General features: G+C 42.2%; 1 protein-coding gene across 1 annotated transcript; it reads left to right on the forward strand.

The window, feature by feature from the left end:
* Positions 1–24322: 24322 nt before the first annotated feature.
* Positions 24323–26479, forward strand: LOC130869287 (sp110 nuclear body protein-like). Its single transcript, XM_057761290.1, is given in 4 exon segments — positions 24323–24430; positions 25524–25586; positions 25589–25765; positions 26267–26479. Coding segments are annotated over 4 exon segments (561 nt in total).
* The last annotated feature ends 618 nt before the right edge of the window (positions 26480–27097 follow it).

The raw sequence follows: 27097 nt of genomic DNA on the forward strand, positions 1-27097 counted from the left end.
AGAAAAAAGTGAGAAGGGGGGATGGGGAGAGCTTGGGGGAATGGAATGGTTGGGATGGAGGAAGGGTGGATATGGGAGCAGGGAAGTGTATATCTTAATTAAGGGAGCCATTTTAGGGTTGGCAAGAGACTTGACTCTAGAGGTGTACCCAGGTGTCCATGGAGATGTCCCCAGGTAGATCCTTGGGCAGCTGAGGAAAGGGAGCCTGAAATGACCCTATCCTATAGCCATACTGATGAATATCTTGCATATCACCATAGAACCTGTGGTAGATTTTGTTGGATTTTTTGGAGCCATTCTCCAGGAGGACAAGAATTGAAAAGACCTTCATGGATTTAAAAATACTCTTTTATCAACTACTTATACTGGAATAATCCACATTATCATAATCCTTTGATTCTGTTTGAATATTAAGATATATAAATGTTTGTTTATATTTAAAGGGGGATATGATATAGAGATCAATACTTTGCATTGGTATAAATCTTCGTTTATTGATACAAATTTAAGATCAATTTTGTTATATTTATATATATACTCTTGATTAAGATATTGTTTTTGTGCAGCTCAATTAGAAATGCAACGTTTAATTATAAAATATATGTCAATAGATAATTATCTATAATAGTCAAGCTTGTAATCATGTTAGATAGGTTTTCCAGCAACATAGAGATATTTCAGTTAGATAGGTGTTCTTCAAATCTTTCAGCAACCTTCAGAATATGGAATTTAAAATGTTTTAAAAACTCAGACTTTTCATGATAATGAGACACATCTGCTCCTGGCAGCAACAATTACTTCAAGAGAAAGATAGGCATCAAAGAGGTTCCTTGTCGAGTTTGTTAAACATTTGGGCAAGAAACTGCCCTTGCCTGAACTGTTTGCTGGAACTTGCAGAACCCACAGAAAAATGACTGTTGTAGCTGGCTAAAGAAGGTGAGACAGTCCACCGGGGTTCCTGCTTCATGAAAGAGTCTACCAGACATTCTGCAGGACACAGAAGAAAGTGACTGACAAACTGCCAGTATTGGAGAAACTGTCTTTGAAATTTCCTGTTTCATAGAAAAGTTCGCGGGATACTATGAGCCTATAGGCAGAAGATTGGTGCCCTCAACGTTAAAAAAGAACTTTGGGTGACTGTCCAGGCTGCAAAATGTCTCTGTCAATTCTAGCGTTTTGGAAATTGCTTACAATGCACTTTCTATTTACTTAGGTAATATTATATCTTTCTGGAGTCTTTGATGGAGTTGAAGAATAGATAGTTATATTTATAATTTTCCTTAGTTATGATAAGAGATAAAGTAGATATAAATATTGTAACTATAATCCTTGCTTGATACCTGTTTTGTTATGTGTAATCTTTCTATGTTAAAATTAAAACTTTCTTTTGTATTTAGACAGAAAAGGGGAGGTGATGTGGGAGGTAATGTATGCTGTGTATATGCTTTACTGCCATTGGTTAATAAAGAAGCTACTTTTGGCCAGTGGCTTAACAGAGCAAATCCAGGCTGAAAGAGATATATTGAGAGAGTAGGCAGAGTAAGGGAGAAGCCATGTAGCCACCTACAGAAGACAGACACATCAGAATATCACTGGTAAGCCACAGCCACATGGCAATACACAGATTAATAGAAATAGGTTAATTTAAGATATAAGAGTTAGTCAGGAATATGCTTAAGCTATTGGCCAAACAGTATTGAAACTAATATAGTTTCTGAGTAGTTATTTCATAGTCTTGGCAGTTGGGAATGAGATAACAGCTTCCCCCAGCAGCCAGACTCTAGGGCTATGAGTTCAAACCATGAGAGACATCAGGGGTCTGTTGCTCATGGCCACAGCTTGTCTAGTTGCCTCAAATTGATGGGTGATGGTGGCTATTAGCCAGGCTTTGTGCTGGAATCACCTTCAATCATTATGATTCTACAATGGCCACAACTCTATTATGAGTTGGAAACACTGGACAGTTTTCTACCTTCTGAGTAGAATAGTTAGCATTCTAACTTTTCTCCCAGGACTGAGATCGGGAAGTGGGCACAAGTTCCCTCTAACCAAGAAGCTGTTATCAATTGATACCTGCTGAAAGAGGAAAAATCATTTTTCCCCAGCAGAGTGCCACTGGGTATATCAACCACATTTCAGGGCAGGCTCTTTGGTCAGAAGTAGTTGGCTAACACAGACTTCACCATTTCTGTGTGTGCTTCTTTTGCGTTTTTTATCTTGTTTGTTTGTTTTGATATTGTAAGAGAAAACAAGATATGCACACATATACACAGAGAGAAGGAGGGATGAAGGGTGGAAAGGAGGCAGGGAGGGAGGGAAAAGGGAAAGTAAGAAGGAAAAAAAGGAAAGAAATGAACATGAAGTTGTATGGGTAAGGATATGGAGAGGATTTGGGATGGGTTGGGGAAGGGGAAATAATAGCATCAAAAGATTAAAAAAGATAATTTATGAAAATATATTTTCAGTAAGTAACTTAAGTTAAAATTATTTTAACTTCTCTTTTCTATCCCTATCCACAGACACAATTCTTTCAAACCACTGACCTATAACTCTCACTCAGTGAAGAGACTTTGAATTTTGTACTCAGTGTCCTCTTATGGAAAAGGTGATTTTGATATGGACAATATTCTCTTGCAAGGCCTCAAATGGTGGGTTTCCTAAGGGAGAAACTAAGAACTGGAAGTTTCTGTATCAGAACTAGAAAGATGGCTCAGCAGTGAAGAGTCATACTATTTTTCCTGAAGACCTTAGTACAGTTCCCATAATCAATAGCAAGTGTATCACAACGAACTGTAACTTAGCTCTGGATATATTACCCTCTTCAGGTCTCTGGGAGCTCCTCACTTGCACAAAATCATACTTAAATACACATGCATTCACGTAATTTTTTTTTAAAAAAAAAAAAGAAGTAATCTTTAAAGGTTCCATACTCCTAGGGAGATGCCTTATTCATTGACCATGTAAATAAGAAGTAACCAAAATAATCCTAATTGTGAGTCCAGCAAGAGGATTTTATAGCCAAAGGACCAGTCATATTGTCATGCTTCTGACAGCCACCAATCTATACCAGTCACACTCTACTCATGCACTAGAAACCTACTAGTCCCCTACAGTCACTTATGAAGGTTCATCAATTGATAAGTCCGATATATTGCACATATATTCTACAAGTGTTCATTCAGAGGGAACAGTACTTGGCCTAGCTGCAGCAGAGGTGAAGAATCCACCCCAGACGTGGCCCTGAGAGATGACAAGATGCAGTGGCCAAGCGCACTCCTGGCCAGCCCCAGCCCACAGGGAGAGAACAGGACTGACAAACATAGCTGTTCCTTGGTTAACACTAGGTGGTATCTACTTCTCCTAGCAGCTCCATTTTCAGCGCTGCTTGGGAAGGCCTTTGTGCCTCTCACTAGCTCTCTGGATTTTCTCTCCCTAGCATTTACTGTCTTGTTCACCTCTGAAGTATGCACCACATTTTACATTGTCTTTGTGTTAATAGTTTCTAGCGCTATCCTTCTGGGACTCTGCTATCTCATGCAAAACTACATTCTCATGCTTTCTAATACTCCGTGATGTTTTTTTTTTCTGCTCTCTTTAAGCAACCCATTTTGCTAAATAAAACCTCTTTCTGCTGGATCCTTGTGGGCTCCCCTGCATAGGAAAAAACATAAACTCTGGGTTTAGATCATGGGAATCTAACAACCTAGAGCCCAGGCGAGACCATCTCGAAACTTGACCTCTGATCTCCTTGTCATTGTCAAGTTCTGAAACATACCAGAAACTTATTGACTCCTGTGCTTCTAGAGAATTACAACTGTAACAATCCCCCCCTTGACAAAGTGCTAAGGGTTTTAGAATAAAGGGAAGGCAGGATGGCATGTGTCAAAGAACGTAGGGAAAGTGCCCAAATAACGTGAAAAATATTGATCGAATAGCTTTGGGTTTCATTAAATTACATCAGTCAGATGATACAATGCTTCCTCTTTGAGCAATTTATATATCTATATAAAGAAAAAGTGTATAGAGAGTCACAAAATCAAGTTAATGCTTAAAAAAAAAGGTAAAGTCTTTAAAGAGACAGAGTACAGATGAGCAAGGATTAAAAGCAGTAAAGAAAAATAAGTCATATAAAAATGGAAAAATCACAGAGAGTCTGGATTATGTATATTATTGTGTTATCTTTAAATTTTTTGACTGTGAATGAGCTAAGTACAAAGAGACATTTCATTGTATGGGCTGCTAAGCTAAACCAGCATGGCTATTATAAAGGAATCATGGCTTCCAAATTTGGGTCTAAGGATATGTTGCTTTGGAAAAAAAGTTCTTCTCTTGTTTCCACAGAGGATGAGATCCTTTAGATTGCTTCCAGACTGGTGTGGTTTGATGAAACAAGAGCCCCCCGAAGGTTGCCTTAAACACCCCTCAAAAAATTACTTCACCTGACTGCTGACTGAGATGAACCTAGCACACAGAATGCACCATGAAAGACCTGATTAACAGTGCCCCCAAACAGCAGGAAGCAGTATAAACAGAACTATGCCCATATTCCCAAATATTGTTCATAATTGGGTGTTTACATTTAAAGAGGGATATGCTATAGAGATGAATAATTTGCTTTTATTTGGATCTTGGTTTATTGATACAAATTTAAGGTAAATTTGGTTACACTGTATATTTCTGCCCTAGATTAAGGTATTGTGTTTATGTAGTTCACTTAAGAATGTAATGTATAAGTAAGAAATATAACTTAATAGATATTCATCTATAATAGTCAAGCTTGTAGTCATGTTAGTGAGATTTTCTATATGTATAGAGATATATTTCCGTCAGATAGGTATTCTTCAAATCTTTCAGAGACCTTCATAATATGGCATTTAAAATGTTTTAATAACTTAGAACTTTTCATGACAATGAGACACATCTCCTGGCAATACAAGCTACTTCAAGAGGAAGATGGGCATCAAAGAGGCTCCTTATGGAGTTGTTTAGCCAATTGGGCAAGAAACTGCCCTTGCCTGGACTGCTTAATAAACTGGACATGCAGTACCCACAGAGAAATGACTGCTGAACTTGCATAAAGGTGAGATGATCCTTCGGGGTTTCTGCTTCATGAAAGAGTCTGACAGACATTCTGCAGGACACAAAAGAAGTGAATGACAAACTGCCAATATAGGCAGACTGTCTTTGAAATTTCCTGTTTTGTGGAAGAGTCTGCCAGATACTATGGGCCTGTAGTATATATATGGTTGTGAGCCTAGCCTTTAACAGTTGAACTCTCCCAACCTCTTTGAGCACTTTAACAAGTTTATGAAAACACAACAAAAATGATCAGCCTGCATAGAAATTAAAAGTTATAAGCTTCTTAGTTTCCATGGAGAATAAGAAATGAGAGCAAGAAACTGTCCTATGGATTCAATATAGTGTGGCCTTAGTAGCTGTGAAGAGACAAAGGCAATGAATGTTGTCTGGCCCCGCAGATTCCTACTAATGTGATATGTGAGTACCTAACCACAAATAATATTCTTTCATGATGTTTCTCAAGACTTTATTCTTCCCTGAATTTTCCTCAGAATGCCATGGGCAAATACGAAGAGCAATAGCCAGGGCATGAGCATCTCTTCATCACGATGTGTGCAGAGCAGATGCAAAAGGAAACACCAGCTCAGAATTCAGTGCCCAGCACCCTGCAGACCACACCACACTCCCCTTGCTCACCTGCTTCAGGTCTCAGCAGTGATGAGGGTGTGTCTTCCTGGGGCTCTTGTCCATCAAACATTTGTTCACAAGAACTACTTCCCTCTGTAGAAAGGAATGAAAGACTCAGTGAATTTAAATGACCAAGGAAAAACACATCAGGAGAGCCACTGGCGACAACCAGGAAAGTCAAGCTGGCTTAGTATCTCCTAGATAAAGGTCTCTGTTTTGGGACTCTGAAGGGGAGATTGACATGACTCCTCTGCCACCAGAAGCAGAACATTGGCCAAAATCTGTTCCTTTCCTGCACACCCCATTCCCCTTTATTTCTGACCCCCATTGCTGCCTCTATGGTTTCTTCTCTCTGAGAAAATAAAGAGCAGGTTAAGTGGGGGCATAGGGGAAGAGGAGAAGACACCTTCTCTCCTGCAGTTTCACTAGCTGACTGGCAAGTAAAGGGCTCACTCACCTCCGTTGCACTGTGGGAGGCTAGGTACCTCCTCTGCCTGTTCATCATTCACTTGGGAATTTCCAGGACTACAGGATGCTGAAAAGAAAGAAGAACAAACCATGCAGGAGGACCTCAGTTTGTTCAGGTGGGAACCAGGAAGCTTGCAGAATATAAGAAAACAAGGAGGACAAGGGATCAAAATGGCAACATTGACTGTGCAATACAAAGAGTGAGTAAGCAAGGCACCGTTTTTCCTCAGCAACCACCACTTCAACATGAACAAAGCATCCACATATTCTACTCCTAAGAATTAGATTCTTCCAAACGGGAGCCACAAGCTTTTCTCCCTGTTCCACACAGAAGGCAAAGGGTCTAAGAAGAATCAGGGAGTCAAAATAACTAAGAATGTCTTATACAATCTATTGTCTTGAAGAACAAGAGAGGCAGACAGGAAGGTGGGGGACTTTAGGGAGGAAAATAAACAGAATCCTTATGACAGCAAGAAGTTGTTGAACTAAATGGGAGAGGAGGGTGTACCACCTGCATGTCTGAGTGACTCATAGAGTTAGAGACAATGCATTTGATGGAGCAAGACTGAATGAAGAAAGGCATCTGAGACTAAGGACTGTTTCTGAAGTTGTAAGATAAAAACAAGAGATCTGATGTTGAGTGAGGTCCTGTGAAGATGGTTCAGTAGTTAAGAGTGCTTGCTAATCTTCCAGGAGACTCAGGTTCAATTCCCAGTGTCCCTTGGAAGCTCACAACTATCTGCAATTTCAGAGGCAAGGGGCTTGTCACCCTCTACTGTCCTCTTTAAACACCAATCAAGTATGTGGTGCAGACAGACAGATAGATAGACAGACAGATGCAGGCAAAATTCTCATACATATAAATATAAATTAAAATAAGAGAGAGATGATTTGGTTTTTCTATTGGAAAAAGGAGAAGATGGACAGGGGTGATATGTGGAAGACTGGGTTACACTGGTGAGGGGCAGTCACTAACAACCCTGCTTGGGAAGGGAGAAACAGTGTCCCATGCTGAGACAGAGACACCAGCAGAGGAGGCAGGTTCACTACCAAAACAGACACCACCAGCAACTGAGCAAGCATCTTCTTGAAGAACATCTGGATAGAGGAGTCTCTGAGAGAGCTGTGTGAAGACATCCAAGCCTGCAGATGGGAAACTGACAGGCAAGTCTGGGGGTTCGTATTTGGGGATTACAGATGGGAGCAGATAAGAGTGCCTGGGAGAGACTGTTCACCCTTGCACATTTTTCAAGGTCACTTGAAAAGTTGGTAACAATAATCTGAAAACTCACAGTTAATGTGCTCTCCTTAAGCCAAGAGTTGGGTTTGGCCCTTCAGTGTCTCGATCTGTTTTATCTCTCCCTGAAGATAATTTTTGCTCTCAACTGAATTAAAATTTTATTGTTATTATTCTGTTGTAGTTGTTGTTGCTATTGTATTTATCTGGGGATGGGAGAGTGTCTCACAACCATGACACATACATGGAAGCCACAAGACAGCTTACAGGAAGCAGCTCTCTTTTCCCTTCGTGTTAGTCCCAGGAATCGAACTCAGGTCATCAAGCTTGGCAGCACATGCCGTTTAACTTGCCTTCTACTGGGTTTTAATTCATTCTTCTTTGTCTTTTCTCTGTGTGTAAGGCTGATGACTCTCTTACACTATCTATTAGCATCTTCCCTTTACATAACGTTCTCCACATTTTAAACTCTGAGCCTTGTTTTATAATTGAGATTAGCTCTCCCCCCCCACACACACATACACACACACACACACACACTGTTCTCATTTCTCTAGTTCAGTCTGTTCTCTTTAGTTAACTTGCTGTTTCTGTTTTTTTCAACTCAAATTTTAATCTAAACCTTTCTTTTCTGTCCTTTTGGCAGATTCTGTTTTAGCATCCTTTCAAGTCATAGGAAGTCTTCTTCACCGTGGACAAAGAAGGAGAGATCCCCTTGCCAAGTCGTCCCCAAGAGATTTATCAATTTCAGTTGTTTTCCTCATGCCCAACCAAGGGGAAAGTAGCTAAAGGGGATCAATCCTGCTCAGTACTGTACCCAAAATGGTGATATTAGGATTCCATGTCTATTTAGGTAAAACTAGCAATAAGTCAGAGCCCCGGATTTGATGACTCCATCTGGAGTTCTCAACTTCCCTCTCTCGATGTACAATCTGTACTCAAGAAAATCTCAACCAGCTTGAATTTTGATTTCTATGCTGCTTGTGTCTCCTGAAAACAATTCAAAAGCTAAACATAATCTGGCCATCTGTGGGGAGAGATAGGAGAAAAGAAAAGAATGGAGGATTGGAAAGATGAATGGATGGTAGGAAGAATGGATGAACAGATGGACAGACAGATAGATAGGTAAACAGACTGGCAGGTGGATGGGTGGTTATATTGATATGTGTGTGAATCAGTGGGCGTGTGGATAGATGGATTGGTAGATGTATAGATCAGCAGTAGATGGATAACTAGATGGCTGTGTTGGTACACGGATGACAGATTGGTGAACAGGAAAGGAGGTAAAAGGAATGAAGGTTCTTCTCTATGACAACAGAAATAAAGTTACTTAGAAAATAGGTCATTGAAGTCTGCATCACTGGGGCTGGAGAAATGACACAGTGGTTAAGTTTTGTGACTGTTCCTTCAGAGGTCCTGAGTTCAATTCCCAGCACACACATAGTGGCTCACAACACCAGTTCCAGAGGACCTGACACTTTCACACAGACAGCATGCAGGTGAAACATCAGGGCACATAAAATAAAATTAATTCATTAAAAAAGAAACGAAATCCGTATCACCTCCTGTACTTCTGACCTGCCTCCTCCACTCATTTGTAAAGAAGGTTTCTGGGTCATTAAAGAGGAAAAACATGAAAGACAGTTGGTAATGACCTGAATTCATACCTGATGTGAATAGGCGAGACTCTGAGAGAGTATCAAGTCACTGCCTAAGAGTGGGCATGCTTGCACCTCCAAGATTTGCCAGCGTCTGTGAGCAGCCCGCATGGCCCCATCTCCTTTCCCGTCTCCAGCACCATCTTCCCACGCTGCTGTCTCCACCATGCATCTATCTATGGAGCTTACTGAGTTGACCTTCTCTTGTTGACTGCTGCCCTGTCTTTCCATTTCTGTCTTCCCTCTCGTCATCTATTTTTATAGATTTTACACATTTCCCCTAATGCCACATTTCACTACTCCTATGTGATCTCTAGCAAATGTGTTTAAATTTTTCACTTTCTTATCAGACTCCATCCTGAGAACACATTCGTGTGACATATGATAACATTTTAACCTAGGACGAACCACGTTAAGACAGACATCACATAGGCTGATATGATCAGTGAGTGAGTGACACAATACCTGGGATCTTTAGGGGCAGAGAACTCTACAGTGTCAATGCAATAAAGAACTCACTTCATGGCACATATCTCAGAAATTCTTCCCCATTATTAAGTGACACATGGCTATATATTAAGCCACATTGATTTAGATAAACTCAAGTCTGCTTAGGAATCTCCTGTTCTTTCCTCTAATCTTCATTTTTATGAATTTGTACCCTTTAAATACGCAAAAGCTCTTCTTTTCAGAGACTCACCCTCCTTCCCTTCTTGTCCCCCACTAGGGACAACAACCACAAGCTGAACAAAAGTATGTGTGTGTGTATTTGTGTGTGTGCATGCATGCACAAATATGTGCATTGTGTATGTGTGTATGCGTGCTTGCGTGAGGTGAAATGGTGAGACGAAAAGGGTGAAGACAGGAAAACAGCATCAGTGAGGTAATTTGCAATCTAAGAACAGAATTACCTTCTGTAACAACTGCTGGCAGTCTGGGCCTCTCATCAGCATCTCTTCCATTTATCCTCTGAGGAGTCCTGTGATTGTTGGACCCTGAAGAGAAACAAGACAATGACTGAATCAGATAGCAATGAGGCAGAGACCTCCAAGCTCTCTTTCAGAGTGATGGCCCTCAGCACCTTATGTGAGATACTTGCCCCCATCCACCTAGAGCCCTGCTCTGTCTCTTTTCTCTCTGCTCATTCCTATTACTTTCTTCTCATCTTTTGGTCCCCAGTGCTGTTCTTCTACAATATAAAGCATCATGCATGCCTCAGCCCTTTTTTCCCTTGTTGATCTCAATGCTCTTTAGCACAGCCTCCTTTTATCTCTGAACTTCCTTTGACCCGAGAGCTCTTATCTCCATGTGACAGGCTCCAATTCTACCATCTCTCTCTTCACCTTTGTATCAGGCTCAGCACACTCCTCATGTCCCCAAGACTTCCCATGAGAACTATGTTCAGTGATCCTAGTCACTCAACTCTAAAAGCCCCCCTTCTTTTTCATACTCTAAGTTGACACAGAGTGCGCTCTCTGGTACCTGGGTCCAAGAGGGGTTTCCCTTGTGATCTCTCTGTATGTCAAAGAAGGAAGTTGATGTAGGACTCCACTGAATGGTAAATTTTCTGATACAAGAGACATATTTTTATTGTTGGACATGTTTGTAAGCATCAGAGACCCTGCTCCTTTATAAGGAAACTTGCCATTTATAGTGTGTCTTAATAGTATGAAACACAGGTTTGGGCCGAACACTTATCCCTGTGTTACATGGCCTGTGTGTAAGCTCCTGACGACACGGGCCATGTGTATTTCCTACATTACTCCTGTGTTTGGCATGTCATAGTTCCTCGGTAAATTCTATGTTAATTATCAGTGAAAAAAAATGAATGAGTGATTGAATGAATGAATGAAATTGCATTGAACTCCCGGAAGCAGGTGAGAGCTATAGTTACCATCTGGGAAGTTTCTTAGAGTCTCCTTTAAGTCTGGGTAGGCCTTCAGATGTGTCGCGCTGAATATCACTTTGAGAAGCGATAGGCTGAACTCATTCTGTAGGTCACTGAGGATGTCATACACTACTCTTTCCGGTGGGATCAGGTTTTCACAACTTTGTTGACAAGTCTTAAAAATATTGAAGGAAGAATTATGTCACAATGGATTTATGAATTTATCAGAGAGGCTTAGAGTGGTTCAAACACCATTTGATTTCTTGTGAAGTGGCTGGGTTTTGCATTGATCAGGTGACATCTTACATGTCCTCTCTTTAATGACAGACCCATGCTTATCACAGGAAGGAGTAGCTCTAAAGAATGACCAAGGGATGTGTCTGTAAGAGCCAGGCCAAGGTGCTCCACTGTGAACCTAACAGACCATGAGAGTCTGGGACCAGACAGGAACTCCCCAGAGACTGACCTGGTCTGCAGGGCTCAAGGCAACCAACCAAGTGAGCATCCTGGCCATAGGGCAAAGGTTTGTCGTCATTATCCCCAGGGAACCCCATCACCAACCTTTACTACATTCTAGGACCTCAGTGGTGCCTGAACAACAAGGAGAATTTGGAGACAGAGAAGCAAGCATAACTTCTGGTTCTATTCTCACGTGACACAACTGCCTGTGACTTTCAAAACTCTCAGGCTCTGGGATTTGGAATAAGTAAACTTTGTAAGGAAGCCCTGCTTGGACGTGTCCACTGGCATTCTAGTTTCTGTTGTTACACTGCACAAGTAAACCTGGGGTGCTCTTCCCTTTAGGGAATTCCCACACCCCATCCATCCCCTCTCACCATTTAACTCAGCCCCGGTTACTGCAGAGACCGATAGGAATGTTTCCTGTGATGCTCACTTCTCCTGTCACCTCTGACTTCCAAGAAGTGAAGGTCCCCCCTCCCTGGAAGCTCTTCAGCCTGTTGGCTGCATCCCGAGGTTCAGAGGAATGCAGCACAGGGCAGGCTGACTGTCGGGGCTGAGTCCTTCTCCTCACTCACCCGGAACTTCTGCTCAGAGATGTACCCGCGGTCTCGGAGGCTCATAAGGAAAGGAAAGGGCCTTGTGATGGCGCTTGCGATTTCTACCTTATTTTCTCTGAAGTGCTTGAAGATGAGCCAATAGTCAGGTGACTCCTCTTCGCCCAGGTACTCTGAGCTTGCCCTAAGAGATAAATTTCATGTAGAAGTAGAAACTGGTTTACAAGAGGCTACCAGTGGTTGGATAACTTTTGGTATGAAGGATGGTCCACTAAAAGGAACAATTTGAAGTAAAATTGAAACTTTAAACATCTAAAATGCTGGTACAAGTTGTGATTCTTTGGGTTTTATTTGTTTGAGACAAGATACTACCTGTAAGTCTGGCTTGCCTAGAATATGTTATGTAGACCAGGCTAGCCTCAGAGATTCTCCTGAGTGCTCCACTATACTCAATACAATGATTAGTTTTAATTGTCAACCTGACATACTCTAAAATCATCTGAGATTGTGTGAGTCGTAAGGGACTGTCTAGATTAAGGTGGTCTATGGATACATCAGTCTGGGTGTAACTTCATTATGCTAATTGCTATGGAAAGATCCAGCCCATGGTGGGCAGCACCAATTCCTAGGTAGGAGGACCCTGGGCAGCCTTAAGTGTCAGGAATAAGTTGAATACTGACAGGCACTTTTGCATTCTCTTCTCTCTGCTTTGGATTGTGGGTATGACCAGCTGCTTCAAATTCCAGCCTAGATTTCCCTGCAATGATGAACCATAAGCTGGCCCTAGAGAGTATAAGTTCCTTCTCCACCAGGGCACTTTGTGTCAGGGTCTCTTATCACAGCCGCAGAAATGAAACAATCCATCAATGGCAGGGTACAGGAAAACAGCAAAGACTGCTACACCCTCTTCTTCCAGCTCATGTGTGCAGGCAAAATTGATAAGCGGTTGATTCAGGACCGAGAAAGCATTCTACCCAAGTGCATACTGAGTGCTCATCCTCTATTGCTCCACATGCTCTCTTCTCTCCTCCTTGCTCCTCACCTCCCTGCAGTGATATGGGGGGTCTCTCTAGCAACTCAGAACCAGCACTTCTTAACCATGCTGTCGTCAGCTACGGTGCCTGATATCGCAAGTGGCCGCTGCTCTCTGCCCAAAGACAGAGTCCAGGGAAAGGACCCTCCAGGGAAGGGAGGTCCAGAAGCCCAATGAGACATGGAAGTTGTTTGTTCATGCTAGCTACCCCTTTCTGGTGGACAAATGGAAACAAATTACGTTGGATAGTACAATGACAGAAGAAGCAAGAAAGCTGGGCATAGGACAAGGGTCTCTAGTCATGGCATCCTGGAGGCTGAAGCAGAAGGAGTATCATGGCCTACATAGTGATTTGCTTTCTTTATAATTGTACCGAGTATTTACACCGTCACAGTATTAGCACATGTAGAGGTCAGAGGACAATTTTGTGGCCTTGTTTTGGTTCTCTCTTTTCACTCTTTTATGGGTTTTGGGCATCAAACTCAGGTTGCCTGGTTTGCCTGGGAAGCTCCTTTACCCACCGGCATTTGCTAGCCCTGACCTAGTGACTTCGAGGCAGGCCTGAGCTATATAGCAAGACCTTGTCTCAAATAATAAAAAAAGGAAATCAATACCGACTAGCAAATTTCTACTACAAAACGAGTGGTAGGAGGGCTAGTGAGATGGTCCAGTGGACAAAGAGCTTGCCCTCTAGTGTAACGACCTGAGTTTAACCCTGGAACTCAGAGGGTAGAAGGAGAGAACCAGCTCCTACAAGTGGGAGAGGAGAAGAGTAAAAACATGATACATGAAGGTGATGTGATGAGCTCCACTATTTTGTTCGCTAACCTAAATAATGAATTAAAATAAAAAACATTAAAGTAGAGCACATGTATCTTTTTGCCTTTTGCTTACTTTGGAATTTTATCATGTTTTTGAAAATTTCATACATGAATACTGTATTTATATCATTTCTACTTCTCCCTTTCTCCCTCAAGTTCCCCATGCTTTCCTTCTCCACTCCCTCCCCAAACACCGTCTTTAATTATTATCACATATATATATTTATACAAATACATATACAGAGATAGGTACATGATAGACAGACAGACAGATAGATAGATGATAGATAGATAGATAGATAGATAGATAGATAGATAGATAGATAGAATCTGCTGATATCTTTTAGTGTTGTTCCTATGCGTATGTGTTTAGGGCTGACCACTAGGCACTGGACAACCTAACAGAATGAGGTTATCCATGGAGAATAATGGTTGATTCTCCTATTCTCAGAAGCCATCAATTCCCTGTAGCTCTTCATCTAGGGATGGGGCTTTGTGAGGGCCCCTCCTCCATCCACACCAGCACATCAACTGGTGCTGTCACTGAGGGTACAACTTTTTTAAAATGTCACCGAAATGCTGAATCATTGAGAATGGTGACTTGTGAGGTGTAGTCTGATCAATCCTGACACTGCTCAAGACTTCTTCGGATGTCACTGAGGACACGCTCTTCTCAGACTAATACTGAAATACCATCTGCTCTTTATCTCTTTCCTCCTCCAGAAAGTTTCCAGTGCGCTTCTCAGAGGGTCCCTGGGCTATGGCATCGCAGCCGATTAGACACGGAAGTAATCAGGGACATCAGGGAACTTTGCCTAAACAGGAGAGTAAAGGCATTTTCAAAAAGTTAAAGCAGGATTACATCCTCTCTTTTATTGTTAATTTAGAAAATACTGTTATTTTCCATAAAAATATCTTACTTGTGATAGTGATAGGTCTATTACTACTACTTTTAAGAATAAATATTCTAAAAGTCTGAAATTTATAACTAATGGTAACTCACATTAGATTTAACTCAGAAAACTAGCTTTAGACATTCCCCATAATTTTTAAGAAAAAAAAAACGGTGTGGTTATACACATCTCTAATCCCAGCACTTCAGAGGCGAGACGGGAGGTTCACCATGAATTCAAGGCCAGCCTGGTCCATGTAGTGAATTCCAGGCTAGTCAGGGCTACACGACAAACAAACACAAAGGATATCAAAGATATCCAATGTCAAAAATCTTCAGAAGTATTATGTTTCACAGAGTCTATATTCCACATGTAATAATATAACAAAATTACACAATAATTTTTATCTTAAACTTGAGGAGGTTGTGTGTGTGTGTGTGTGTGTGTGTGTGTGTGCACGTGCATATGCGCACATGTATATGTGCCTGGTATGGGGGTAAGGGGTCCAGGTGCTCTCATCTTTTTTTTTTTGAGACAAGGCCTTTCACTGAACCTGAATATCATTAATTCAGCTGGATTAGCTGGCCAGTGAACTTCAGAGAGCCAACTGTATCCACTGCCCTAATTCTGGAGTTAAAAAAAAAAAACCTCACCACATCCAGATTTTATGTGGGTTCTAGGGATCTGAACTCAGCTCTTCATAAATGAACTGGAGCAAAACCAGGAGTTAGAGCTGAATTATTTCACAGAAGGTAAATTGAAATGGTGCAGTTTCACATTGAATGCTGCGACCAAACTAAAGAAATGCAGCAAATTAATCAGAAACCCAAGAGTGCCACGGTGTCAAAACTAAACTTCAAATGCCACAAAGCAATGAACAGTGAAGAAAATAGACTGTTTAGCAAAATAAAAGAGCCATAAGATAGAGAGGTTTCTCCAAAAATTATTCTCAAGAGGATGCCCAGAAGAAATCTCCAGTACTAAAAAAGAAAGAAAAAAAAGAAATTGATGAGAAAATTCAAGGAAAAAAGAATCATAAAGTGCTGTGGCCAAAAGGAAAAGGCCTAAAAAAAAAATGTAGTGATATTTTGTTTGTGTTTTAATCAATAAAGCTTGCCTAGAGATAAGAGTGCAGAGTTAAGCCACTAGAGGCCAGGCAATGGTGGTGCACACCTTTAATCCCAGGACTCGGGGAGACAGAGGCAGGGGGATCTCTGCTAGTTCAAGGCCATCCTGGGCTACAAAAGATTGATCCAGTCTAAAAAAGAAACAGCCAGGTTGTGGGCTCACACCTTTAATCCCAGCACTAGGGCAGTAGAGACAGAAAGGAATATGGCTAGGCAGAGAGAGGAATATAAAGTGTGAGAAAAAGAGAGTGGATGTCGTCAGAGGACTCTGTCTGGGGACAGAGGTAAAAGTAAAATGAAAGTTTTTATAAACGTCTCAGATGGTGCCCTGTGTTAATAATCGGTCTAAATGTGAATGGTCTAAATATAACCATTAAAATAGAATACATTTGAAAATTGCCACTAATGTTGTAAAGAAAAGAGAGTCACTTTAGGAGCTGATGAGATGGCTCCGTAGATAAAGACCCTGAGTTTGATCCCCAAGGCCTACATGGTGGAAGGAGAGAATCAACTCCCACATGTCTTCTGATCACAATATACCCACTGTGTATATAATATACACACTTGCACACATACAATAAATGAATGTAATTTGAAAAAAATACTATGGATGTAAACAGGTAAAAATATGGCCCTTTCTCTTGCTCTGAAGTTAAAAAAAAAATTAAAGCTGAGATTCACCAAAGACTGTAGCTCGTGGGAAAATGTATAGCATTAAATGTATGTATCAAATGATAAGAGAGGTCCATATGAAAATCTTCTGAAGAATTAGGAAACATAAGAAAAGCAATTTCATTCCAAATGAAAACAAAAGATGTAATAAAAATTCATGTAAAAGTCTGTAAAATTAAAATAAGTTAGAATTATCCTTACACCCAAGTGGTGTGATTATATATCACACCAAAAAAAAAACTACTCCTTTGGAAAGATCAGTAAAGTTATCTTTATCTTTTTAAATTATATCTCTAGTCAGGTTAACAAGGAAAAAAAACAAACGAATACCAAGACACAAGCTATGAATTCCTCAGACATTGAAAGGGCAGGCAAGATGATAGAGAAGCCATCCTTGTATCTGCAGATTGGTTGACGGCAGCAACAAAAATGACCAAATATATTTAAAAACAGAAACTACCAAAATTTATGCTCTGAGAGTGGTGTCGCCTGAACAGGCTTGTAGTAAAGAAACTGAACCAGTAATTTATACCACCCCACTCCCAAAAGAGACAGCAGTCTACCAGTATCATTATGGGTTTTGACAAAACTTCATCGGAGAAGTGATGCTTTCTTAGAACTGTTGCAAGACCAGAAGTAGCCTTGACTGAGTCCCTGTTAGAGGACAATACACTTTTTGTTTTTATTCTTCTATTTTCGTTTGCAATTATGTATATGTGTGCCTGTCTCAATGTGTGTCTCCTTCTTGGAAGCACAGTGCCTGTGGAGGACTTAAGGGGATGTCTGGTCTCCTGGAGCTGGAGTCAGAGGCAATTGGAAGCCCCAGGATGGGTGTTGGGGACCTAACCCATTAAGAACTCTTAACCACTGGGTCAACTCTCCAGTCCCTCTTCCCGTGTGTGTTTGTAAGGTAAGATAATTTCGATTCATTTCTAATCACTATATAGCCACCATAGGTAAAATAAAAGTTAAAGGCATAAAGGCTACACCCACTCCCCACCTGCTCCCATTAGTCATTGGTCTTCATCACCTTTTGCTTCCTCCATGAACTGACCTATGCCACACAGGAAGACTCAGAGCTCAACTGTCTCCAACTCAGACTGAGAAAAACTTGGCAAGAGAAGGAATTAGGTTTTCATTTTTTCTAAATGATCATTTTTGGACAAAGTTATCTTTTAGAATGATAATTAGGAAGAGATGAGAAGTAAGAGCCCTGATGAACAGGCCACTCCTACAGGAGCTCCCAGATGTCCACACAGTGTCAGCCCAGTTATGTGACAGGAGCAAGGAATGAAGTGAGGTAAATTGAGGTGGCTATAGGACTCTCCAATAGCTAGCCAATAGCAGTGACAACTGCTTATCCCCATCCCATTTTTTTGGATTTTCAAGACAGGGTTTCTCTGTAGATTTGGAGCCTGTCCTAGAACTAGCTCTTGTAGACTAGGCTGGCCTCGAACTCACAGAGAACCATCTGCCTCTGTGTCCTGTGTGCTGGGATTAAAGGAATGCACCACTGCTGCCTTGCTTGTCCCAGTTCTTAATCTCCTTGTGATCTCATTGTCTCAAGTTCCTGTGAACCCATGGACCCAGCATGGGAGGCCCTAGTAACACATACAAACATCCATCTTAGCAGAGACACAGGACAAGGAGAAGGGAAAGGACTTACCTGCTACTGGATCCATTGTCCCCTCCTGCCATCCCCTACACAGCCCAGAAGGTGCCTTGAGCCAAGGAGTGTACCACTCTGAGCTTCTGGGATGTTCAGAGAGAACTCTTTCCAGGTCCTTCAAAGAGGAGGAAAAAGAAAGTGAAACCTGCTCAGCTGTGACATACTTGGCTGCATTCACACTTGGTTTGGTCCCCTTGTGTCTGGCGGGTTTCCTCCCCGCTCTGCCCTTCCCCCTCCCTCTGCACTTCCCCATCCTGTCTCTGGCCAGAGGGGAGGAGCAAAGACAATTCAAGTTTCTAGAAAACTGGGATCCCTGGTTCACTCCAAGGAAAGGTGGGAGAGTCTTTCAGCTCAGGGTTCAGAGCTGTCTGAGGAGAGGTGGCTGTGGAAAATGGGAAGGAAGTGGCTCCTTTGTCCTTTCCTGGGGTGGTGCCTAGAAGGACAAGGAAGAGTAGGTTGTCCACATCTCTCAGACTTGTGGCTGTCCTGGCAACCTAGTAGAGTTGGACCTGATATTTGAGCAGAAGACTAGGAAAAGCCTGAAGGTGTGGCCTCCTAAAGTTCTTGGAGCTTCTGAATGTAGGCAGAAGCAAGAAAACCCTCTCCCCTGCCTCATCCAACCAAGGGAAGTTCAGAGAATCCAGGCATAATAGGTTGTTCAAGTATGCCCTTGAAAGTTGGGCAATGAAGGGCTTCAGCAATTTCACCTAGCTCTTAAAAACAAGAGATTTCTCGTAGGATGTGGAAGGAGTTCATAGCTAGGGCTATAGCCCCTCAAGGACAGGACAGATCTGAAGGATGGGTGGTGTGGGAGAATTGTCTGTATTCTGTCAATAATGTTTTAAATAAACACTGATTGGCCAGGCAGGAAGTATAGGTGGGACAGGTGGGGCAATGAGAACAGGAGTATTCTGGGAAGCAGGAAGGTCCCTCAGCATTCCTGCCCAGAGCAAGGAAGAAGCTGGATGTGACCTGCACTGCTGGAAAAGGTACTGAGCCTTGTGGCAAACATATATAAGAATAATGGGTTAATATAAACTACAAGAACTAATAAGAAGCCTTAGTTAAAGAGCCAATGAGTGTATAACCTATGGAGACCTCTGTGTGATTTTCTTTGGGTGGGACTTGTCGTCTGTGGGAACTGGGCAGGAAAGAAACCCCAACAAACCTGGCCATCATGTTACTGGGCTATATAAGTTGTAAGAGCTAATACAAAACCTGAGCTAATGGGCCAATCAGTTTATCATTAATATAGACTCTCTGTGTGATTTTCTTTGGGACCAAAAAGCTGTGGGACCTGGTGGGAGGACAGAAACCCCAACAAGCAGGCCCTCGTGTTACAGAATGGCACCCATGTAGATAACTGCATCCATAGAAAGCCTGAGAAACCTTGGGAAAGAATAAAGCATGTTTTCTTGGTAGCAACAATTTCTCAGGACTGCTCTGCTTCCTAGAGGCAAGCAAGTGCTCTCATCTAAGAGAGGCTTCCTGACTCAGCTTTAGCTGCAAAATCCTGCAGGTCTTTAAGAGGTCCTACAATGAAACACTTAAATAGTGTTGATGAAAAGCTGACCACATGGTTTTTGGTTTTTCAGCCACAGTAGGAAAAAAGTCGTGCCCTTTGAAAATGCTGGCCATCCTGCCAGGACAAACTCTGACTCTTACATGCAGGCGATCAGATTATGTATTATTTGACTGTGGTTTATGAGGACACTGCTGCAGCTTGTTTACTTGCAGGGACCTTGAAACACCATAGAGTTGTGGCAATAAACATGGCTACAGTCTGTACCTCTGCCATGAGGCTAAAATCACAGAAAGCTAAGGAATGGGCTGGATCCAGCCATCAAAGCCACAGTTTTAATCATACCCATATTGATTGGTAAATTAAAAACTCATGTAGTCAGAAAAAGAGAAACAGTAAAGAGAGATTCAAAGATGAAAAAAAAACTATAAATGGTTTACTGTGTTTACAAATATATGCAGGCTAAAGCTTAAAGTCCTTAAAATAAAAAAAGAAAGAGAGTAGTTGGGTGTGGTGGTACACACCTTTATTCCCAACACTTGGTAGACAGAAGCAGGCAGACCTTTGTTAATTCAAGGCGTGATGGCACACGCCTTTAATCCTAACACTTGGGAGGCAGAGGCAGAGAGACCTCTGCCAGTTCAAGGTGTGGTAGCACACACCTTTAATCCCAAAGCTTTCAAGGCTTAGGCAGACAGATCTCTGTGAATTCTCGGTGTGGTGGTGCACACCTTTAATCCTAGCACTTGGGAGGCGAGGCAGGCTGTCGTCTGTGAGTTCAAGGACAGCCTGGTCTACAGAGGGAGTTCCAGGACAGTCAAAAGTGTACAGAAAACCTGTCTCAAAAAGTAAAAGTTAAAAATAAAAGAAATAGAGGTTAAAATAAAGATGAAAAATACACAGAGAATCTGGATACTGTATGTTATTATGCTGTCTTTGTTTGAATTCTGAGAAAGGAGCAACAGCTGCTAAAAGATATTTGCTTATAGATGCTGCTGAATTAATCCAAGATAGGTATTTTAAAAATACCTTGACTTCAAAATTGAAGTCAAAAGGTATGTTACTGTTACTTATGTAAAGGTGGGGTGATGAGAACAGGAGAATTCTGGGACCGAGGGAGACCATTCCTCCTCTGTCCTTTCTCAACCACCTAAAAAGCAAGATGTGACCTGCCACACTGAAAAAGTTACCGATCCATGTGGCTAACATAAATAAGAATAATGAACTATGTAAGTTATAAGAGCTAATACGAAGCCTGAGCTAATGGGCCAATCAGTTTATCATTAATATAGACTCTCTGTGTAAATTTCTTTGGGGCCAAACAGCTGTGGGACCTGGTGGGAGGACAGAAACCCCAACAAGCAGCCCCTCAAGCTACAGATGGGTGCATTAAATTTATTCTGTATAACTTTATCACTTACACCTAAGCTTCCTTCTGGAAGTTAGAAAACTAGTTTCAAGTGGAAAGATAACAAAAGAGGAGTAAGAGACAGTGGAGGGGCACACCTTCATTCCCAGTACTTGAGAGGCAGAGGCAGGCAGATCTCTGTGAGTCAAAGCCAGCCTGGTCTACACTTGGTGTTCTAGGTAAGCCAGGGCTACACTGAGAAATCCTGTCTCGAAAAAAAAAAAAAAAAAAAAAAAAGAAAGAAAGGAGAGTCAAAATGCAAATAAAACAAAGAAACAACAAACATAAGATGCAAATACAAACAAAACACGGCATCAAAGACAAGGTAAATGGGGCTGAAGTCCTGTGCTGAATTCAAGACTCAGAAGTCTGCTGAAGAAGAATATTTCTGTCCTTCAGGAACAGGTCCCAAGAGTACAGCAATGAGCAAACGAAACCATACACCAAAAAGTACACTTAACGAATATTTATTAATATGACATTTTCATGCCAAACTTTGCTGTATAACAGTCATTCTGTGGTTACCTGGAGCTGTAGTCCAGGAGGGCTTTTCTTTGCCAAGAATAGGTTTGTTTTTTTTTTTTTTCAGGGGAGGGGCACAGGATTGGGGAGATGACCCATGTCTTCATTGTGCCATGATTTTATTTGGTGAAATTCACCAAAATCATTGCTTTAGATGAATGCATTTTGCATATCTATAAAACTGTGCTAAAATATATAATCTTAATAGGCTCTCATTTGGTGTGAATGACCAGGAGAGGTTTATCATTATTACTATATTCTTGAGTATGTTGGTATATAATGACGTCTTTTGTCCTTATTTATTTCTGTCTATTGGAATAGCTTTTCTGGCTCTAAAGGTTTCTTGGGGTGGGGCATTTTTCTGGCACACAAGCCTGCCCTCATGCCCCCACACACTCTGCATGAACTTGAACTTGCCTTATTTTCCCTCCTCTCTCAGTCCCCATCCCTGGGACAGTCTGGGTCAAGTCTGCTGCTCCGGTTTTACTTGGCTGGAATGTGACTATCCGTGCCCCCACATGAAGTGCAGAGGGGCTCTCTCCTGTGTAGGCTAGCCTTCGTCCAAGTCTAAAGCCGCAGCGTCCTGGTGGGTGTCCTGGGAGGAAGTTCTCGGTGGGTCACTACATTTGGGAAATTTAAGAGAGTTACACAGAACTCTCAGGTGAAGGCTTCTCAGAGATCCTGGTTCAAGCTCCTCAGGGATCTTCAAAGAGCTGTGCAGCACCATTCTGTCTGGCTTCACCTGCTAGGGATGGAGTGGAGTGGGGTTCTCTTCCTTGCCTTTTATTTCAATTTTCTCCTTAGTTATCCTGACAAACTCTAGGCATTTCAAACATGTCAGCTCTGGTTAGTGTTATTGTATTTTCCAAATTTGATGACTTTTAGCAAATTTATTCTCAATCCAGTTTGAGAACATTTCAGTGCTTCACAAAGATTAAAACGAGGTCACGAGGGAAATAGAGACTGATTGAGAAGGAGACAGTTGAAACCCTCTTCCCATGTTCTCCAGTGCTGGTCCTTAGGCTCACCGTGTCTGTCACTACACTCCAGAAGGACCTGGATTCGCAGCAGGGCCTCTGTAACCCAAACTACTAACACTACTGGTGATCCTCACCAGGCCCACAGGAGGAGGGCAAGGGGGATGTTGGAAAGAAGTGGCGCGCTCTCTTTCTGCTCTGTGAGCTGAGATCTCTTTCCGTTTTCTTTTCTAGAAATCCAACACAGCAAGGCCAGGGCAGCAAGATTTCCCGGAAGGCTTCTCCAGGCAGGGTCCAGGATCTCCTTAAAGGATCCCGGGCCGCTTTAGCGAACCTAGGAGACAGGTGACAGCCCAGCATCCAGGTGCGTTCTGCTCTTGGTCTCTGCGAAGCTGGAGTCTTCGTTCTTGGGGATCAGCTTTTGTCTGCTGGACCTTAGGGTCCCCAGGCTGTCTCTTGACAAAGTAGTGATTTCTAGAGTACTGGGGTGGGTGCCTAGGACCTACTAGGGGGTCAATAAGGGGCAGTGAGTGGCGTACAGTGCAAGGTAAGACACAGTTTCTTTTCTGAAAGTTAAAGACTGCTGGGGACAGTTTTTTTTTTTATCTTTATTTATCTTTATTTTATGTGCATTGGTGTGAAAGTGTCAGATCCCCTGGAACTGGATTTTCAGACAGTTGTGAGCTGCCATGTGGTTGCTGGGAATTGAACCCGAGTCCTCTAGAAGAGCAGACAGTGCTCTTAACCGCTGAGTCATTTCTCCAGCCCTGGGGACAGTTTTTTGTGCTTGCTTCTGAGCTTGAACCCTGCATGTGCCCATGGTGGGCGGTGCCTTCAGCATCTACCAGGCATTTGCCTAATTTTGAAGTTAATGAGAGAAAAATACAGAGTGTCTCTGTAGCCTGTTATGAGGTTTCGGGTTTGTATTATTTGGGGGGGGTTGTTTGTTTTGTTATTTGTTATGGTAAATTTATGTTCATTTCCTTGAAATACATTGCTGTGCATGAAAATTCAAAGAGATTCGTATTTTAGGGTTCATGATACTGATTACCAAATGAGGCACGGAACCCTTGATCTGGTTTACCTTTCCACCATTATCAGGGATTATGACTACCGTTTTTGCTGTAGGCTACTTTGATATGACTGTGTACTGTCAAGTCATTTCCACTTTTCTGGCTACTCCCACTTGCTGTATTTTAAAGCACTTATTGTACACGTGGCTTATTTGATTGCTCATGTTTAGGCTTTGTCTCTCTTGCTGTGTTTGTCTTTTCCTAATTTATTTGTAAGACCCTTTAACATAATAAAAATTTGAATGCAGGTATCTATGAGATACAGTATCTTATTTTTTTCTTTTCTTTTTTTTATTTCAAGTCAGAGTTTTACTGTGTAGCTCTGGCTATCCTGGAACTTACTATGTAGACCAGGCTCACCTCAGACTCCAGAAATTATGAGCCATTTTGTCAGGTTTAAGATACAGTGTCTTGCACAGAAAAAAAAAATAGCACCAGGCAGACTCTGCTGTACCATTGATCTCCTTAGGCTTTTTTACTTAACCCCTCTGGGGTCTGGTTTTCATCCTTTGGAAACCATGGAAGGTGACAAATGAGAACACTGCCTCTGTCTTACTCTGAATGCTGCCATGTAGTAAGTCATCTTAAACAGAGCCCAGAGTATTGTCCGTCCTGGACTCCCCTCTCCCCACATGAGCTTTGTCAACAACTTTCTCTCACACCTGTCCTCAACTGCCAGGATTTTCTCGGGACTGAAGGCTGCTGATGGTACATCGTCCTGCCCTACAGTCCTGCAGCAGGTGATGATGTTGCTCTCCTCTTCCTCTTTTCCTTCTTTTTTCCTTATTTTTTTTTCTTACCAAGGTTAAGGAATTTGGAAATTAGTAGAAATGAACAGGACTGCTTAATTTGCCAATGGGATTAAATCCCTAGAAATACTCACTAATTACAATTTAATATTCTATTTAACAAAAGATGAAAGGGGGATCCTTGTCTGCTTTGTGTTTAAAAATCAAACAAAATAATCTTCAGTGTTAGCTGGGGACATAGCTCAGTGATAGGGTACTTACCAAAGAAGCAGGAGGGCTCAGTCCTCAGTACTGCCGAACACCAAAAGCTCCCCAGATGATGGCACTGTTTACTAGGGCTTCTGCTTTTACAACACTTTGCCAACGCTGTGTCATGTAAGAAGTTTTAGTCCTGTTACAACTGACTGGTTATTTCCTCATGATCTGGAAGTGGTTGGTTTTTATGACCATCATATGGGTATGGGTCTGTCCTGAAGAATGAAACGGATTTATAAATCCAAACGGTGACATCACTTTGATCAGTCCTATTTTTCACACACTTCCTGGTTTTATTTTGTGTCACCTGTTTGTGCCAAAATATGTGGATTTTTTCAGTGTCTAAATATGGCCCTGTTTCTAGTTGCCCACATTTGGCGGTCCCAATTTTTGAGAACATTGGTACGGGAAGGGCTCAGCTGCAGTGTGGTGATCTTTCTAACCCTGCTCAGGGTCAAGCACTCATTCAACTGTAAACCAGCACCAGAAAGTTAGGGTTTGGTGCTTACTCAGCCCCGTCTACATTGTATCATCTAGCATGGGAGTTACCCCACCTTTGTCTGCATCGGAGCTCTCCACAGATACACAGTTGCAAAGACAGTGAGCATCTTGCATACATTGGGAACTCAGGAAGTTACTACCAGTGAAATCCTAAGAACAAAGGCTGGACATAACAACCACTCAGGGAAAAGCAGATTTTTCAAAAGCCACTTCATGCTTGAACATGCCTTTGAGGGTGGTGGCATGCTGTTGTCTGTCACTCAGCCTCTGTGGTTGCTGGGCACTGCCTTTGTTTTCTATAGACCGCTAAGGGATGCTTGAGGACTAGGATGGCTACTTTCAAGTACCCATTCCAACAAGAGCAACTCCCCATACTCTGAACAGCCTCTGCCTCTGTCTCCTGAACCTGCCTCTTTCCCCAGGATATTAACTATGACAAAGACCATTGAGGAGGTTCTTCTCCAGCACCTTATTCAGATGAAGCTGGACATCGCCTATGTCATCAACAGGCCTTTCCCCTTCTTAGATTTCTTCCGAAACTACGGCTTCGTCACTGAAAAAATGTACAAGGTGAGGCCTGTGGACTCTCCACAAGGCAGTCCAAACCCCACTAAGTATGCTCCACTATTGTGATCTAGGCGTATAGCCCACTAGAGCTTCTCTGTGTAGCCCTAGCTGTCCTAGACATCACTGTGTAGACCAGGCTGGCCTCAATAGAAAACATTGGAGATCTGACTCTGTGTCTCCTAGGATTAAAGGCAAGTGTCATCAAGCCTGGCTTCTTTTTTTTTTCTTAATTACAATCATGTATTTATTTGGGGGTGGAGGGGTGGGCACATGCATGGTGTGGGAGTTGAAGGAGAATTTGTAGACTCTGCTCTTTCCTTTCATGATATGGATCCTGGGGATCAAACTCATGTCCTCCAGACTCGATGGCCAACACCTTCACCCACTTAGCCAGCCTCAGCAGCCCAAAGTAGCTTTCTTACAATATAGAAAACCACAAATATAGACTTCTCAGCTCAATGAAGAACCTTTCAAACTAATTCATCCTTGCTCCATTCTTTGAAGGATTCTCAGGAAGCCTGTGAGAATCTGGTCCCTGTATCTAGAGTGGCATACAAAGTTCTCACCCATCTGGAGCGGACTTTCCACCCGTCACTGCTACTGAAATTGTTCGATGAAGACAACTTAAGCAAATACCCCAACCGGCAGGCAATTTTCAGAAGCTTCGAAAATGGTAAGTTGGTTTCTCCAAAAACCTTTCCATGTGCAGTATTATAATACTCAAAACCTGGGTTTGTTTCCAGTGTGAAATATGCATCCCAATGTCTGTTCTTCCTGTGAAAAGGTAAACCACACTCACTCATAAAAGCAGCTGGAGGGGGCAGCCTTTGCCGCCTTGATCTTGGTTGCCCCAAGCTGAATATTTTAGGACACAGATGTTTTTGTTGCAGCTACTCAGTTAATTTTTGTTCAGATATAACTTTGTTTGTGACGGGGTCTCATGTTGTAGTCCTTCTGCCTCGGCCTTCTTTCCAAGTGCTGGTGTTACTGGTGTGAGCCCTCCACACCAGTCTTGAAAATGTCAGGTGCTGGACCATCTCCAGGGAGCACCTGAGATGATAGAAATGCCAGAGGTCAGATGTGGAAGAAAGACAGGGAGCTCTAGAGATGGAAAGGGAAGAAACGGGCTCAATGTGCATCTCTCTGAGACAGCGTGGTTTCGCTGCACCATTTCTATGGTCATCTCGTGTCCTTAAAACAACCTGTGACCAGCCTGGTCTACAGAGCTAGTTCCAGGACAGGCTCCAAAGCCACAGAGAAACCCTGTCTCGAAAAACCAAAAAAAAAAAAACCTGTGACATCATTGTTAATTGACAGACAAGGAAAGTCCTGTGG

Source organism: Chionomys nivalis, chromosome 2, assembly GCF_950005125.1.
Source record: "Chionomys nivalis chromosome 2, mChiNiv1.1, whole genome shotgun sequence".
Taxonomy (NCBI): Eukaryota; Metazoa; Chordata; class Mammalia; order Rodentia; family Cricetidae; genus Chionomys; species Chionomys nivalis.